This window comes from Rhamphochromis sp. 'chilingali' (assembly GCF_963969265.1).
Source record: "Rhamphochromis sp. 'chilingali' genome assembly, chromosome: 21".
Classification (NCBI taxonomy): domain Eukaryota; kingdom Metazoa; phylum Chordata; class Actinopteri; order Cichliformes; family Cichlidae; genus Rhamphochromis; species Rhamphochromis sp. 'chilingali'.
Window position 1 is genome coordinate 13,058,405 of NC_137949.1, and position 17,185 is coordinate 13,075,589.

Below are 17,185 nucleotides of genomic sequence, written 5' to 3' on the forward strand. Positions count from 1 at the left end.
AGTAGTCTTGTTACTATTGGATGCTTTTCCGGTACAATGTACTACATTCGTATGTAGCGTAACGTCTGGTGAAACTGTAATACATTTTCCAAAAGAAAACAGTTGATTAATTTTTGTTGCGGGGCTCATTCACGAAGACATTTTAACCGAACGTAAGTCAGAGGTTTATATAATGGTTTGTATTTGATATCCCAAATTACAACGTAGCATTTCGGACGCTTTATGTTAATTATTGCTTTGTTGTGTTAATAAAGTTCCGCTGGCAGACAGGTTTTGCTGCCACAGAGGCGAGAAGATTCGACCCCTAAAGAGAGCTGCTGAAGATTAAAGTGAAGAATATAAATACCTGATTTTCCACTTTGGACAATTTATTTTATTATTGAAAGCAACACTGCCCATGCTTGGTACATAATTCAAACGGTGATAGTAGTTAATATTAAAAACGAACCCATTTACAGTGTATTTACACAGGCATTAGACCGGGCATTCCAAGAGAAAATACTAAAGAATTCACACATTGGGGTGTTTTTATGTGCTCTGGCACGTTTGGTATCATTGGAAAATGTGAGATTAGGTTTCGAAGGAAGCCAAGGAAAATAATTTAACACTCGGGTTTATCAGGAAAGAAGCAGAAACTGAAGGTGGCAACAACAATGGAAAGAAGGACGTGAAGGATGGTGGTTTTACAGATTTCGGTGGAAAGTGGGAGAAATGATTTGTGCAGTAATAAACAGAATAGATGAGATTAGAAAAATCAAAGTTACAATATTCACAGTAGGTGAATACAGTACACAGAGAAGGGGGGGGGGGGGTGATATTCTCATGGTTACTAATAAAATATGATGCAGTTGATTTTAAATCAGATCAGAAAGATTAAAGTGAAATTACATGTGAAAGACAGTCTACCAATGAAAAATGACTCAAGAGTTCAGTGCCTTAAATTAACACAAATTGTGCAGAGGCAACTTCTTTGTTTCTTCTCTTTCTTCAGCACTGCAATCTGAGAGCTGGTGATAGTTGTGCTCTGACTACCAATAAACCTAACAGAAGATGAAAATGTGTATAAAAGATGAACAACTTTTCCACTGTACCACCCACTTGCACTCTGTGGAGTTTTTACTGCTTCTCTTTCATTGGCATCTAGGTGCACCATGGCAGAGGTTTTCCACCTGAAGACACCGCTGCTGGAGAGCATCAACATGTCCAAGAGGGTGGGAACCACTGTCTATCTAAAAATGGAGAATGCACAGCCCTCTGGTTCCTTCAAGATCCGTGGCATCGGGCACCTCTGCCAGCAGGTGGGAATCTTTACAGCCCCCCTCACGCGTGCTCCCTTTCTTCAGATCCACATTGTCACACAGTGACTGTTTAATGTGTCGTTGCAGCTCGCCAGACACTCCAAAGGAGTAATCTGCTCTTCAGGTGACTCTGTCCTGTTAAACATCATATTCTCATTACAATGCAGTGTCATTAGTGTGTTTCTTTAGTATTGAAGGTGGTGTTTTTTCAGGTGGTAATGCAGGTATGGCTGCAGCATATGCAGCCCAAAAAATGGGCGTGCCAGCCACCATCATAGTTCCCTCCTCCACTCCTCCATTGGTGGTCCAGAGACTCCATGATCAGGGTGCTACTGTCAGAATTGTAGGCAAGGTGAAGCTCACTGATATGATGGTTTAAAATCCAGAATTTAGATTTTTTTTTTTTTTTTTTTTTAAAGAAGACTAAGACTCTTATCTTTGCAGGTTTGGGATGATGCCAACGCAGAGGCTCTCAAACTGGCAGAAACTGAAGGGTTTACTTATGTTGCTCCATTCGATCACCCCTTGCTATGGTAGAGAACCTCCTCATTAAAGCACAGGGCACTTTAAAAAGACTCACTTTCAAACTGTACCTGTGTCCACGCACTCACCCATACAGGGAAGGCCACGCCAGTATGATTGCAGAGGTCACTGCCTCTCTGGGTCCCAGCGTGAAGCCCGGAGCTGTGGTGGTGTCTGTGGGCGGAGGGGGCCTCCTGTGTGGGGTAATCCAGGGCCTCAAGGATGTGGGCTGGACAGACGTGCCCATCGTCGCGATGGAAACAGTGGGGGCACACTGTTTCAATGCTGCAATTAAAGCGGGGAAGTTGGTCACTTTAGATGACATCACCAGGTTTGACTTTAAAGGAGTTTAAAAGTTTTTTGCAATGAAGTGTTTCGAACGTACCCTCATCCATCAAACCTACTGCCTCTCCACAGCGAGGCTAAATGTCTTGGAGCGAAGACAGCCTGTAAACAAGCCTTCGACTACAGCCAGAGCAGCGAGCTGACAATCATCTCTGAGCTGGTGACCGACCAGCAGGCTCTGCATGCTATCCAAACATTCCTGGGTGAGTGTTTTTACCTCTGAATTTGCCTTTAAGCTTGGTGATGAGTGTCAATTAATGAATCTGTAATAGTTTTTTTTTTTTTTTCATATTGCATCACATTTATTCTCACCAAATGCTATTAAGTCAGTGTCCAAATCAGCATGGTAGACTTTTGTTTCTATCCTGTGCATCCTAATACCTCCAGTTTCCACGGTTACTTTGATAATAAGGAGTATAAAGAAGGGTTTTTGCAGAAAATTAGAATGAGGTTTTACTCTGTAAAAGACTTCCTGTACATAAATGCTTTCGTTTGGCTTCCCTGTACAATGTTTTTCTTCACTTCGAGCTGCTGGACAAGCATGTCTTTATGCCCCAGAATGAATGAAATTAACTGCAAACCATACAGGCCTGTGGAAGCCATTTTCTGCCCTCTTGGGGGCAGAGAAAGTCTAATGATTAATGATAGAGCTACAGCCAGGGGAAGGCAATAATTTATTAGCACATTTATTCAAGCACTATACTTGTTGGTACTTATTATTAACTTATACTGAACAACATCAGTTGTAGTTAATTTATCTAATACAACAAAACATATACTAATCTTATATAGCACAACACTTTGTGAAATATTAGACTAGGGCTGCTTTGCACTATAAACTTAAATATGTAACTAAAGAACACAGATCTGTGCAGCAATACTTTAAATTCTTCCCTCTCACATTAATCTTCCCATATTAATCTGGCAACCTCCAGTGCAGCCTGTCCTCTGTGTTTTGCAGTAAAATGCTGCCTAAATTTCCCTCATAAAATGCAGTGTCACAAAAGCCCCTAAACATGCTAATTTATCATTTTATAACAGAACAAACACTTCTCCATTGAGACTTTAGAAACATTTTGCTGTCGGTTTTTTTGAACTTCATATCTGTATGAAGTCAGGAGCCCTACCCAGCCAGCCAGTCAGAGGACAGTTTAGGCTTTAAAGGGTAGCAACACTTTCTGTTCTTCCTGGAGATCCTGAGGTATTCCCAGACCAGATGAGATGTATCGTCTCTCTAGCTGTGTCTGGGTCTACTCCAGGATCTCCTCCCAGTTGGGTGTGATTGGAAACCTGCAAAGAGAGAAACTAGGGAGGCATCCTAACCAGAGGCCGGAGCCACCTTCACTGGCTTCTACAGAGGAAATGTGAATTGTACAAAGCGGGTCCACTTTAAGTTGGTTTTTGGATGATTCACGCATGCAAAGAATTCAGGTGAAGGGTCTGAATACCTCTACCTTCAGTAACTATGGCAACAATGTTCACACCATGACAAAACTTTTTAATCAGTAACTTTTAAGCCTGCTGCTTTGTGGCTTTGCTGAATAGTGGAAAATGTTTGAAAAATTATGCACAACTAAGTGGAAATTGCACCAGAGTTAATGTGATGGCATGCTGGTTGCAGATGAGGAACGCGTGCTGGTGGAGATGGCGTGTGGAGCAGCGCTGGCAGCTGTCTACAGCGGTATCATAGTCAGATTACAAAATGAAGGTAAGTCCTCACCTTCCTTCTGTTTTCTTCATACTGAAGCAGCTGATGAGTACTTCAGTCCATCAGGCTGAGACAGTTGAGACCTTCTCAGTTCAGAGAAATGACTACATCAGTTACTGCTTCTCCTCATTTTAGGTCGTCTGCCAGCTCTCATGGGCCCTCTGCTGATGATTGTGTGCGGTGGCTCCACCATCAACATGGAGCAACTGACCAACCTGAAGCACAAACTGCAGAGTTAAACTTTTGTATGCGTGCAGGTGTGTGTGTGTGTGTGTGGGCAGGGTGTGTATAACGATGAAAAAACTTCAGTGAATGGAAGGAAAAATAAAGAAATGTGCAGTTTTACTGTAAATTTAAAAGCAAAAGTCTCTTTATATAATTTAAAAGAAAGTTTATAATATTTTAGTGTGATTATATGTTAAGTAACTGAGCTAAATCTTTATAAGTTATTAAGTGTTTTAATTTAAATGTCATTTTGAGTAATTATTGCTTAGCATGCAGTTACACAGTTTTGTCACATGGTGGTGTCACAGCTCTCTAATCAAAAGTGCCTCAAAGTTAGAAACACTTCAGACAAGTATTAGCATCTTTTTTTCCATTTTGTTTGTCAGAAAGCCCGCAGTAAGTCTCAGTGAAGTGTGACACTGTGTTTACCCACATGTGTGTTGACAACAAAATGAGTATTGGTTGGTGACTCTCGTAGCAAGAAACGGCACTTGCTCACTGATAGTATCTCTGCTCTGATCCCTGTGGTGTTCGGCATGAAAGGAGAGAGCATCAAATATGGACAGTTTTGACTACATGCAATGAAAAAAACAGTATAAAACCCAGAGCAAAGCAACGAGATAAAAATAAAGTGTTTGCCATGCATAACTGAATTCATGGGTCATTCATTGAAATATCCATCACTGCCTTGTCCCCCCAGAATCAGATGATAAGGACACTACACTGCACTGAGGTGTCACAGTTTAGTAAAGTGCTATGTTAAGCAGAAGTGCCAAAATAGCAAATTGCAAAGAGAGGCTTGGAAATTTTTCATATTATGAATAAATACTAGTCGTGTGCAATGCTGCATATTTTGGTATCGATCCAATAGCGATGCTGACTTGGTATCGATACAATCGATATTTGGATCGATCTGCCCACCACTAATAAATACCTATACATCCATATTCTTCTGCTTATCCAGGTCGAGGTAGTGGTTGAGGTGGAGCTTGTGATAGGGTGAGGGTAGGGGACACCTCAGAGAGGTCACCCGTCTTTCGCAGGCCTCACAACTCGCACTGTAAGGCCACAATCAGTTGGTGCATTCAAACCCTCACTTGCTGTGAGGTGGTGGTGCTTCATTGCCTTCCTCTGCTGTGCATTTCCGGCACTCCCCTGTGCGTTTTGGGATACTCTGCTGATTTTTCATGCACGTGTTACTGCACATGAAAAATCTGCTGGTCAGATTGTTTTTGCGATCGGATTGGTTTAACTCTTACCTCTAACCCTGACAGCTGGGAACAGGTCCAGCTTGTCACAGTACTGAAGTAGACACGCAGTAAAAGAAGATATTAGATATTTTAAAGGGCAGGATTTACTATATTTTACATTTTTGAAGTTAAGGTGGGGTTGCAGGGTGGTTAAACCCATGCAACCCCCCCATTATTTCCTAGGCTGTTGCTTTGATTTGCTTTAAGTCAAAACAACAGACTTTGTTGTTCATGTCACATTAAAATTAGCAGTCAGGTCACTTTGTGTTGTGTGTAGGCGGCTATTACTATGGAAACAGCTCCTCACTGCTCTGTGCAGAGTTCATTTTAACAACTTGGAGATAGTGTTTGCCTTCTCAGCTCTCAGACAGTTGCATAAGATATCAGGTTCTTCACAAAGAGCACTGGCAGATAATGGGCTTGATGTGAACACTTACATAATCCTGTGTATTTCTCTGCATTGTCTGTTCAGAAGCAGCCCGAGCGACAAAAGATTGAATTTTAAAATAAGAACAGCTCCACGTGTAATCTTGTGGAGGTGAAAATGGGAGTTTTTCGTGATGATAAAATGATATTTATGATAAAGGTGCATGTTGCAGTGTGTGTTCTGGTTCAATCTGCATTTCAAACAGCCTTTGAGGCATTTGTTATAGTTTTATAATGAAAATATTAGATGGTTTCCTTTGCAGAATAACCGGCAATATTAATAAAGACTTATGCAATTTGAATAGCTGCATAGACAGAAGAAAAGCCTGGAAAATATAAAGGCTGTGGCATTGTATTAATGAAAGGTCTGTATGCTACAGGCCAGCAAAACTGCTCCTTTTACAGAGATGATCATGCTTGATGACAATCAGTTAATCAAGTGCATTTGGTGACCAGCACCTGCCTGCTGCTTATCTTATTAATTCCCTTAGAAGAAGTAAGCATGTTCTTCATTTTTTTAAAGCATGACTGAATAACAGTTCTAATAGCAAAACACCACAATGTCTACATTGTAAAAGAACACAAACAAACGTTGGTGCTTTGGAGGGTGGGGGGGGGGGGGTCTGTTTTCTGAAAATTGACTGGCAAAAACTGCATTTTGGGTAACCATTCAAACATTGAACATTCAAAGGTCATATATCCTGTGGGTTAGATGGCTGCTCAAAACAAGCTATAGCTGGAGCTTGGTCCCAGATCGCAGCTCTCACGCATGGATAATGACCCTCAAAGCAGGGTGGGTGCAGGACCAAAAGTGCTCATTGCCCCTTTCATTTGGTGCATTACTCAAAATTGTGCAACACATCAAAAACTAATCAGCACAGTGTTTTTATTATTGAGTATGAAACAGTGAAAATCGTCTTCCTGTTATGCTCCTCTGAACAGCACTCTGCTTGGTTTTTAAGGACATCTGTTGCTGAAAATTTTAAAGAGGTTGAAATCTGCCATCACGTCGTCCCTATCGGATCTAATTCAGTAACAAAGGAGCAAATATAAAAGCAGGTTATCTCAGGATTAGCTCAGACAACATTAAAGTATATGCTTCTCATTCAGCTGCAGTCTCTGATTGAAAGCAGAAACCAGTTTATTCCAGCAGTAACCCTGAGCAGTCTGGTTAGACTAGGTAAATCCCAGGAGCGCAGTCGACACTTCGCACTTCAAGGTCACACATGGTGCGGACATGATTGTGTTGTAAATGCTGCTCACTGTGACACAACAGCCTCACAGTCCATTCAGACGACCGGGAGAAACCGGTACGTGTCGCCTCACCTGCTCTGTTAACGGCTGAACAATTTTCCGCTCTGTTCCCACATGATAAAGATTCTTGGTCTGCATCATCCATCTACCTGACCTGCAACTGTGCTCCCACCTCTAGTGGATGTGATCTGGGAAGCGGACTGACAGAGGAGCTAATGGTCGCAGCAGCCCATTTCTATGACAACAGAAAGCTTTGATGAGCCCAGCAGAGGGCATTTGAACAGAGCTGCGGCTATAAATAGAACAAGTAAACAAGTATGAGCAGAGGAGGTGGCGAGAGCGGTGCATGTCTGTGTATGTGTTATGCACATCTCTACATATGTACATGTAATTTGCACATATTTATTTATGCGATTAATGTCCCATTTATCCTGTCCATTAGTCCCCTCCATTTTCCCCTGTCAAACTCTTATCCCACCTTATGAACACAGTTTCCCACATGTGAACAAAGTGAGTGTAGAAGTATTCTTACAGTATATACTCACCGCATCAGCAAAGGATGCGGTTAGAGGTGACTTCACTTCCACTGACTCTAAAAGAAATTATTTAACAATTTCTCACCGGGATGAAGCTGTTTTGTAGCATTCAGATAAATGAAATAATAAAAATAAAAGAGACAAAATATATTTCTAATTGCAGCTGAATACACAAAGAAAGGAAGCTTGACATTTTGTCTACTAATTAACGATTTCTGTATGGGCTCTCTTACTTTACAAAGGTCTTGCAGCCTGTTTGTCACGTACTGCATGTGGCAGTGTAAAGGTCACAGTGAGTGGTCAGTCCTGCTGGGCTGAGCCGGCCAGTGATCAACATTTTTCACCCCTTTTGTTTTCCCATTGTTGAATGTACCCTACATGCACAGGCTCACTGCAGTGAATGCTCTGTAATTGATGTTCATGTCAAAGAGCGCGGTGTCCCGCGAACACGCTGCTTTTAACTCATGCCACACGCCGTGAGGCATCGCTCCTTTATTGCTGAAAAACTGTGTTTCTAAAATTAGTAAGAGGAGCAGAATGAGGATGCAGAGACGGCGTGTTATTGATGCCTCGATTTGGGAATGTTTGCTCATGTTTTTTGACAGGGAATCACAAGGTAGAGCTGAGCAGCTGCTGCGTGTATCCAAGGCAACCTGATGACGGCATAGGAGCATATACTGAATCTTAATATGAAGCTTGATGAGTTGAGGATTTCATCATGGCAACAGGTTCCTATTAAAATACTTGTTATTCAACAGCTGCTCGGTTTCATGGGTTTCAGGAAAATTCAGATACTTTTTATACTTGTCCTATCATCCTATACTTTTATACAGGATGATCTTAACTACAGTTTAATTTTGATAAAAATGAATGAAGGTTGGTTGAGCTTCATCAGTAAACGGGGCGACTGAAGCCACACAGTGAGCTCAGGTTAGATCAGATACCGTGGCCACTTTATTAGGTACATGTTGTTTGTAAAAGATTGGCTCTCTTCTGCCTTCAGAGCCGCCTTAAGTCTTCATGGCATAGATTCAACCCTCCTCTGGGATTTTGGTACATATTGACATGATCACACAGTTGCCCCAGATTTCTCAGCTGCACGTTCACAATGCAAATTGGATCTGGTGTCTGTGAAGGCCGTTTCAGTAGAGTTTACATCAGTCTGAGATGATCTGAGTTTCAAGTGCCATGGTGTGTTAAGAAGGTGATGAGTACACTGTGGTCATAAAGGGATGGACATGGTGAGTAACAATGCTCGACTGGTACTCAGAGAAGAAAATATCTCCCACACAACCCCAACAGCTTGAACTGTTGATATAAGGCAGGATCGATCAATTCTTTCATGTTACGACAAACTCTGACCTTAACATCTGAAAGTCATAACAGAAGACTCATCAGGTGAGGCAAGGTTTTTCTAATTCTCCTGTCGCCCAGTTTTTGATGAGCCTCATTTTCCTTTTCTTAGCTGACAGGAAGGACACCCAGTGTGGTATTCTCCTTCTGCATTCAGAGAAGCTCTTCTGCATACCTTGTTTATAGCAAGTGTTTATTTCACTTACTGTTGCCTTCCTATCAGCTTGAGGTAGCCTGACCCTCCTCTGGACCTCCGACTTCAACATGTCATTTCCTTCCAGAGAACTGCTGCTTGCTGGGTATTTTCTCCTTTCCAAACCATTTTCTGTAAACTCCAGAGATTATTTTTGGGGAAAATCCCAGCAGGTCAACAGGTTCTGAAAAACTCAGACCAGCCAATAAGTCAACAACCTCCATGAAACATTCAAAGTCACTTACATCACATTTCTTCCCCATTGTAATGCCCAGTAGTGCTTTAGCAGCTTGTTTTGATCATGTCTACATGCATAAACGCACTGAGTTGCTGCCATTTGATTGGATAATTAGATGTTTGTGCAAATGAGCAGTTCAACAGATATATCTAATAAAGTAGTCAGTGAGTGTAAAGTCTTTGGACCAGCTGTAGGTCACAACAAGTTTAAATTAGTTTAGGTAACACCATTGACGATGCTCTAAAAGGCCCCAAGGGGGGTGCCTTGGTTTTGGAGCCCGCCTCAAGTGGTCATTAGAGGAACTGCAGTTTTTGCAACTTCTGGATTTCAATTTTCAGCTCCAGAGGTTGCTGTTTATACATAGAAGTTTAAAGCAGGGTATTTGTGGCTTGTAGGATTTTAGTACAATAGAAAATTACAGTATGTCCATCACACCCCAGGCAGCAGTGGTTTTCATTTCAATAATGCATGCTGTATGAATATTTCATCTCAGTGCTGTATTTAATACCTGACCTTCAAGATTCACATCGCAGGGAGGCAATGATTTCACACTACACTACACTGTGTAATTGTTGGTAAATCCAGAACAGTTCGGGTGTTCTGATATCTCCTGGAAACTCAAAAGTGCTTTTTAAGTACTCTAACAGAAATGATCAGCTTGCCTAAAAACACTGGAAATAACTTATTGCTCTGCGACTGCTGTACCATCAGTGATGATACTGATACCTGCCACTCAGGTGAGGGATGTCAGTGGGCTGTGTGTTGAAAGAAGCTCGTTCTTTGTATCTGAAGAGCTAAGACAAACACTTCATGTCAGTGTCAGTCTGTTCTTAGAAACCAGAGCCCTCCTGCTTTATTTTTGACATTCAAATTCAAATTCAAATTTTATTTGTCACGTACACAGTCGTACACAGTACGATATGTAGTGAAATGCTTGAACAACTGCTCGTGACCTAAAGAAAACAAAAAAGGAAAAGGCTATGAATAAGATAGGAAATAAATATGAAAAATTAAAAAGGGTAAATTTAACTAGGAACGAATAAAATATAAATTAAGGTTAAAAATGAAATAACTGTACAACACAAATTAGAATGAAGGGTAAATTTAACTGGGAAGGAATAAGATAAAATATATAAATTAAAGTTGAAAATAAAATAACTGTACAACAAAATACACAATATAGAACTATATAAGAATGTATGAAGAAATCTAAATATAAATAAATATATACACAATAACAGCAGCTGTACAAGTATTAACCGGAAATGAAGAATATAGTGACCAGTGTTGTGCAAAAACAATGTCCAGAAAGTCCAGTGTGTGTGTAAGAACCATATGTGTGGGTCAGTACTGTGTGGTGGTGTGATTGAGAGACCGTATCGCCTGCGGGAAGAAGCTCCTCCTCAGTCTCTCTGTGTTGGTCTTCAGGGAGCGGAATCGCTTTCCTGACCTCAGCAGAGAGAACAGTCTGTTGTTGGGATGGCTGAGGTCCTTCACGATCTTCCTGGCCTTGGTCCGGCACCGCCTGCTGTAGATTGAGTGCAGGTCAGGGAGCTCGGAGCGGATGGTGCGCTCAGCTGACCGCACAACCCTCTGTAGAGCCCCTCTGTCCTGCATGGTGCTGTTCCCGAACCAGGTTAAGATGTTTCCCGCCAGGATGCTCTCTATGGTGCACGAGTAAAAGTTCCTGAGCACCTTGGAGGGCAGTTGGAAGTCTCTCAAGCGTCTGAGGTGGTAGAGACGCTGTCGGGCCTTTTTCACCACGGTGTTGATGTGACAGGACCATGACAGGTCCTGCGTGATGTGAACTCCGAGGTATTTGAAGCTGTCCACTCTCTCCACTGGGCACTCGTTTCAACCGTCAGCAATTGGTGATTAAGATCTGAGGTGGTGGGTGAAGCAGCACTGAGTCATGTGAAGCACTGCTGTACTGAAAAATCAATTTACCTGCAGATGTATCAGAAAAAAACAACACCTAAATATTTAAAATGCAGAATACTAATATCCATTCTTTACACTTTACATAAAATTTAAGTAAATGGCATGCGATAATTAGCAGCTGTCAAACCAGCTTAGAGGTAGATTACAATCATCTACAGTTGACACCTTTTTTATTGATTTCCACTTACTGACCTGTGAGCCACACCATTCAGCAGGTGGAGCCTGATCCACAAATAATCAGTCTTCAGGTTAATCACTTTAGGGGCTGAACTATTCAAAATACTTCCTACCTAAACCATCTAAACTAATCTGTGCTTTCTTCCTTCCACAGGTCTCCATCAGCATCAGTTGAACATCTAGTGGCAAGAAATCAGATCTCAGCAGAGAAATGCTAAATGAACATAATCTTTAATCTGTGCTTCCAATTATATGTTACCAATTAGATTTATAAATGACTAAAATGAAAATCTGTGACATGTTTTACCGAGTTAATGAAGAGGCCCTTAATTACACACTTCTACAGTTTGGGAGCTAAAAGCACATGCTGCAGCTTTTCAAAGCAAAATTACTGTTCAAGCTTGTTTGAGTCAGGATTTCAGCTCTCAACAGATCAGGGTCTCCTGTGCTTTTCATGCCAACATGTTTCCATTGGGTGACAGTTCAGGACTCCAGGCAGATGAGTATAGTATAGTATAGTCCCTCGATACAGAGGAATGTGTGCAGAATGGAGAAATAAGCAATAGCACTGTCTGCAGTATCACAGCATATTCTGTGCCATATGTAATTACCTTGTACGCATGCTGAATTTTTGATGTGCAGTGACAATAAAATATGACTAATTATCATTAAGGTCCAGTTGAATTATTATTTGATTGGACCAAAGGGCAGGCTTTTGAATATCTATCTTTTGTCTTTGGACTGCGGAGCTTTAAACAGACTTTTCAGCTTTGTCTCTGCATAGTTTTCTCTGGATTTCCTGAATCTTTCACATATTTTAGGGTCAAAAGTGCCGAATTGTCTTAAATGTATGACAGGGCCTGATAATTCAGAAAGAAGGATATGAAGTTAAATTCTGGACTAAACAGGACTGCAATTCTGTTTATAACCATGTGCCAGTGCAGTATTTCAGAGTGAACCGCCCTCCTGTCTTTCAGCGCTACCAATTAGGTTTTCCATTGCACTGAATGCACTGACGATACTGTTACCCAAGTATTATACTAATAATGGCTCATTTATTGTATGCATTGCCTTAAAAAAGGGGGGCGGGGGGGTTGAAGCACACTGGAACATGCAATAGAAAAATGTCCGTTAAACTAAGATGATGAAATACATTAAAATGATCGAAGTGAAGTTTATATCTGTCCTCATTCTGAGCACTGCTGTACTGCCAGCTTCTTTTTTACTTTATAGATACTGAAAGCCTTAAAGGCAAAAGTTAAAGTGGATAATCTCTTTAGCAGGATTGGAAGTGTTGCATAAAATGGAACAAATGGGCCAAAACATGTAGAACGCACTGCAGAGCTACATCTAAAATATCTGTCCCATTAAGCAGCCTGTCTGTGTCACTGGGATCTGCTGCACTGCATTCTTTTCTATTTTGGAGTTCTGCTTCTCATTTTTATTGACCTTATGTAATTTTCTATTGAGGTTAAGCAGCACTGCTTAAGAAAAGATGTAGGAGGGATTTTTTCTTTTTACTGTTTAACTAAATTCTGGAGCTGCCAATACAGCACCTCCCTACTTTCACTGCATTTCCATCGCCATGCAGGGTCCATCACATTAAGTGCTGTTCCAAGCCAACTAGTTTTAAATGTAAGTGGGTTGTAAAAGCCCTCCAACAACCAGTCTGCATCACGGCTTACTAGAATAAGCTCACAAAACTGACATTGCTTTCATGTCTCAGCAATGAACAAAATGAACCAACTTTCAATATTTATAAAAAAGAGTTAGTTTGAATCTAATTTCTATTACTAAAGATACAATTAAGACAAAGCAGGGTATGAATGAAAATTAATTGCAATAGATAAATTTTCAATAACCGATGATCTCAGTGCACTATCTGATAATCTAAACTGCTCAAGCTGCAGAGAAAGTTTCTGTTTGCATCATAGAAAGGCGAGGACATCCCAAAGCGTGCCTCTGTATTTCTACCACAACACCTTTTAAGACTCTCCAGTGGCTGCATGTGTGACTCCACATGGAGTGGGATGGTGTAGGAGCTGGACTGGAACTGGACCTTCAGCTGCAATCAAAGAAAGTTATTGTTCAAGCTGGACGCTATGGAAAAAGGTCTTTCCATTTTCAGGTATTTTTTAAGAAGCTTAAACAAGCTGGTGTGTCTGTTACATGAAAACATGAGAGTGAGTGTGAGACTGATATCACTGGAGTTATCACTAGAGCTGTATATTTCAGTTTTTATATCTACTTTATCTTTAAAATAGACCCTTCAAATCAAAGTGAGAAAGCCTCAGTGATCAAATGATCCCATGTCAACAGCACTATGGCAACAGTGGGAAGACAGAACTCCATTTTAACAGAACCACACTCAGATTGGCATCAGTTGAGGGGATAAAAAGACAAAAGAGAAGCATAGAGAGAGAAGGACAACAGAACATAAAACATGAAAGAAGAAATTCTGAAATTCTTCAGGAAGAAGGAGATTACATTATATTCTGGATTTAACTTGGGGCCATTTTTGTTTTATACACAACTTTGCATTTCATCATCAGTTATTATTAATCTCTGGTACTTTTCCACAGTGTTTCTGCAGTCCTGTCTTCCTCCCCTCTCCCCCATCCAGTCGCGGCAAACTTACCCTCGCTGAGCCTGGTTCTGCTGGAGGTCTCTTCCTGTTAAAAGGGAGTTTTTTCTGCCCACTCTCGCCAAGTGCTTGTTCATAGGTGGTCATAGTGGGTTTTCTCTGTACTATTTAGAGTCTTTACCTTACAAAATAAAATACCTTGAGATGACTGTTATTGTGATTTTGTGCCGTATAAATAAACTGAATTGAACTGCGCCTGAGCCAAAGTCCCTGTTGGCACTCTTGTGCGACCTGTGTGCTGCTTTGATATTTTCAATCGCAAATATGTTTTCTACCATATATTTGTCAGTCTGTGATTTTATTGTAATAGCTGCGCAGTGAACTGCGGCTAACAGACGCAGACGAGCGAGATTAGATTAGATTAGATTCAGATGTGTCAGGATCTGAATAATATTAATATATATAATCTAATTAGTCATGTTAAGCGGACTAGCAAAACTCTGATAAGTAATAGAATTCCTGATCATATGATTCAGCCTGTATCCTCTCAGCTGTGTGTGGTATTTGTGCAGCAGACGTTCAGCTTCCTCCCCGAGCATCTCACGGACTGTACCACACCGTGGGTTCCCCCCTTTCCTCACCCTTGCAGTGGGCCGCTCCCCCTTCTTTACCGCCCACTTTGGTTGAAGCCAAAACAGAACATCATGGCGATTGATGGTAAGTAGGCCAATAACGGCTCTCCTCTCCTTTTAATTAACTTCAGCTGGAAATGATACGTGTCAGCGGTGATTTGCCTCTGCTTAAAAGTGTTCGTGAGCTCAGGAGATGAGTGCTTGGTTCGGCTGGAAGCAGTGAAAGTTGTTTTTCTAATTTTCTTTAAGGTGGTAATTTTCCTTTGCAGTGTGATAGAAGAGAGGCAGGAGGAAGCTGGAAGCGGCGCTTGCTCTGTTTGTAAAGGTGGTGCTGAAAGGAAAGCTCCACTCCGCTCTTTAAACTGCATGACATTCATTCAGACCGAGCGTGTGTGTGTGTGTGCGTGTGTGTGTTAATTTCACGGAACTCGAGCTGTCATTTGGTTTGCAGTCTCGCTGCTGCACGCCTGTGCTTTACAACTCGGAGCAGAGCTCACACAAACCACATTAACGCACTGTTAATGCGGATAATGAATGCGTGATTTCTATTCCAGTGTCCACCGTGTGCTTTTACTGCTCACCTTACTCCGATTATGTAACTTTGCAGGTTGTAAGCAGCTTTGGTGCTTAGTTTGTTTTATCACTTTGGATCCCATGCTCACATTGCTGCGATACATTAAATGTCACAGGAAGGCAGACATACCATAGCTTAATGATAGATTTTTATTATTTTTTATTAATATAGAGTTCCCTTTTTTGTGTTGATAAGACAGAACCTTTTCTTTATCCTATCAAGTTATGGACCAGTACAGTGAAAAGCTAGAGTCTGCACTAAAGGTGCAATCCTACTAAGACCCGAACTCTTCCACGGCATGCATTTTTAATTTCTCTTTGATATTTGGGCATATTGGGGCCCGATGAATGTAAAAACAAAGAATTACCAGATTATTTCTTTTACCTTATTTTTGTTTTTAAGAAAAATGAGAGCCACATATGAGGATATTTGTTTAAAATTTTGATAGAACAGTAGCAGTATAATGTCCCCGTAAGTGGACATTATACTGTTGCTGGTAAGGAGGAAGGGCCAGGTATCCAGTGATTGTAAAGTTGTTGGTCCTGCCCCAGTCTTTCAGTCTGCATGCTGACGTGCCTGCGAGCATGGCATTTAATCCCAAATAATCTGGTTTCTTCCTGTTTTGTGAAGGTGCTGAATGCATAGGATGAAATATTGTATGAGTGTGTGCGGATGAGCATACAAGCCAGTGTTCTCCATTGTGGAGTCTTTACAGGAAGTTGCTGACATTTTTTAATTGCATTATTTGAAACAATTCTTTATAATTTTTTCAGCCTCAAACATAACAACATTTTTCCGCACTGACTCCCAGGCCAGTAGATCAGAGTTTTACTAGCCTCTAGTAAGTACAAATAAGCTCATTTAATTGCTTTACACACTGCTGGTTTAATCAGCACAAATATTTCAGTGGTGAAAATTCATTAAATTAAATTCCTATTCCAGTTTTAGACTTGTCCCTGCAGGCATCGCTGCTAAAAAGAGAGGTGGGCAACTGCTCTCAGCCTGCGGCAAAGTTTTTGTGTCAGATTTATACAACACTAAAAATGCAGTCATTTGTAAATCTGACAAACCCAGATTTTATCCAAAGTAAAACATAGAAATCAAATCAAACGACTGTGAAAATCTATCATTGTAAGAAAATTTGAATTTTGTATCAGGCAAGAATGGGACACCTTTCTTCTCCCAAAAGTCCAGCAGGAGGTCTCCTCAGTTCCCAGACTGTCTTGAATGGTAAACATGGCCGGGCCCCAACTTTATTGAGACATGTTGCTGCCATCAAATTCAAAAATGATCTTTTTTTCCAGTCTAATCATTTGAAATGACTTTTAAGTTCTGCTGTGAATAAAATCTGGGTTCATGAGATTGTCAAATCATTGCATTTGGTTTTTATTGATATTTTACACAGCATCACAACATTTTGGAACCAACTTTTCACAGGCATGTTCCCAGGTGCAGCGGTGCTGAAAAACCCACACAGTCTATGAAATGCAGAGACAAATAAGTCAGTGTTAGTCCTTTTAAATTGATGTGTTCAGCATTTCATTGTGTGACTGTGTGAATATATGCTGGAGGATTGATTTCAGTTTAGTTAATTTAATATGTTTGATACAGTATCCTCTCCTGCTGTGTTTCCCTTTTGTTTAGTATGTAGAATATCAGAGTTGGGGATGGAAATTCAGAAATGTTGCCCACCTACCCGGGCAGTATCCAAGCTTATCGATTCTTGATTCTTTGCACAGTACACAGAAGATAAGAAGCCAGATGCTTTTTATCTTTCTACTATTAAACCTGTAAAAATAAACATATGTGGACCTACGTTTTTCAACACAGAAAACTGAGGCAACATAAAAACATCACTGATAATGGCACTGGTGTCATCTAAATCTTATTATCTTAGCATCTGAAACTGTAAAGTTATAAAGTTCTCGC

At 40.8% G+C, this 17,185-nt stretch overlaps 1 protein-coding gene across 1 annotated transcript; it reads left to right on the forward strand.

Moving 5' to 3' along the window:
- Positions 1 to 23: 23 nt before the first annotated feature.
- Positions 24 to 4,734, forward strand: sdsl (serine dehydratase-like). Its single transcript, XM_080871674.1, has 9 exons — positions 24 to 152; positions 1,145 to 1,298; positions 1,386 to 1,422; positions 1,511 to 1,650; positions 1,743 to 1,831; positions 1,918 to 2,151; positions 2,238 to 2,368; positions 3,787 to 3,873; positions 4,009 to 4,734. Exons 2-9 carry the CDS (start codon positions 1,152 to 1,154, stop codon positions 4,110 to 4,112), a joined length of 969 nt encoding a protein of 322 aa, XP_080727800.1. The 5' UTR covers positions 24 to 152; positions 1,145 to 1,151; the 3' UTR covers positions 4,113 to 4,734.
- The last annotated feature ends 12,451 nt before the right edge of the window (positions 4,735 to 17,185 follow it).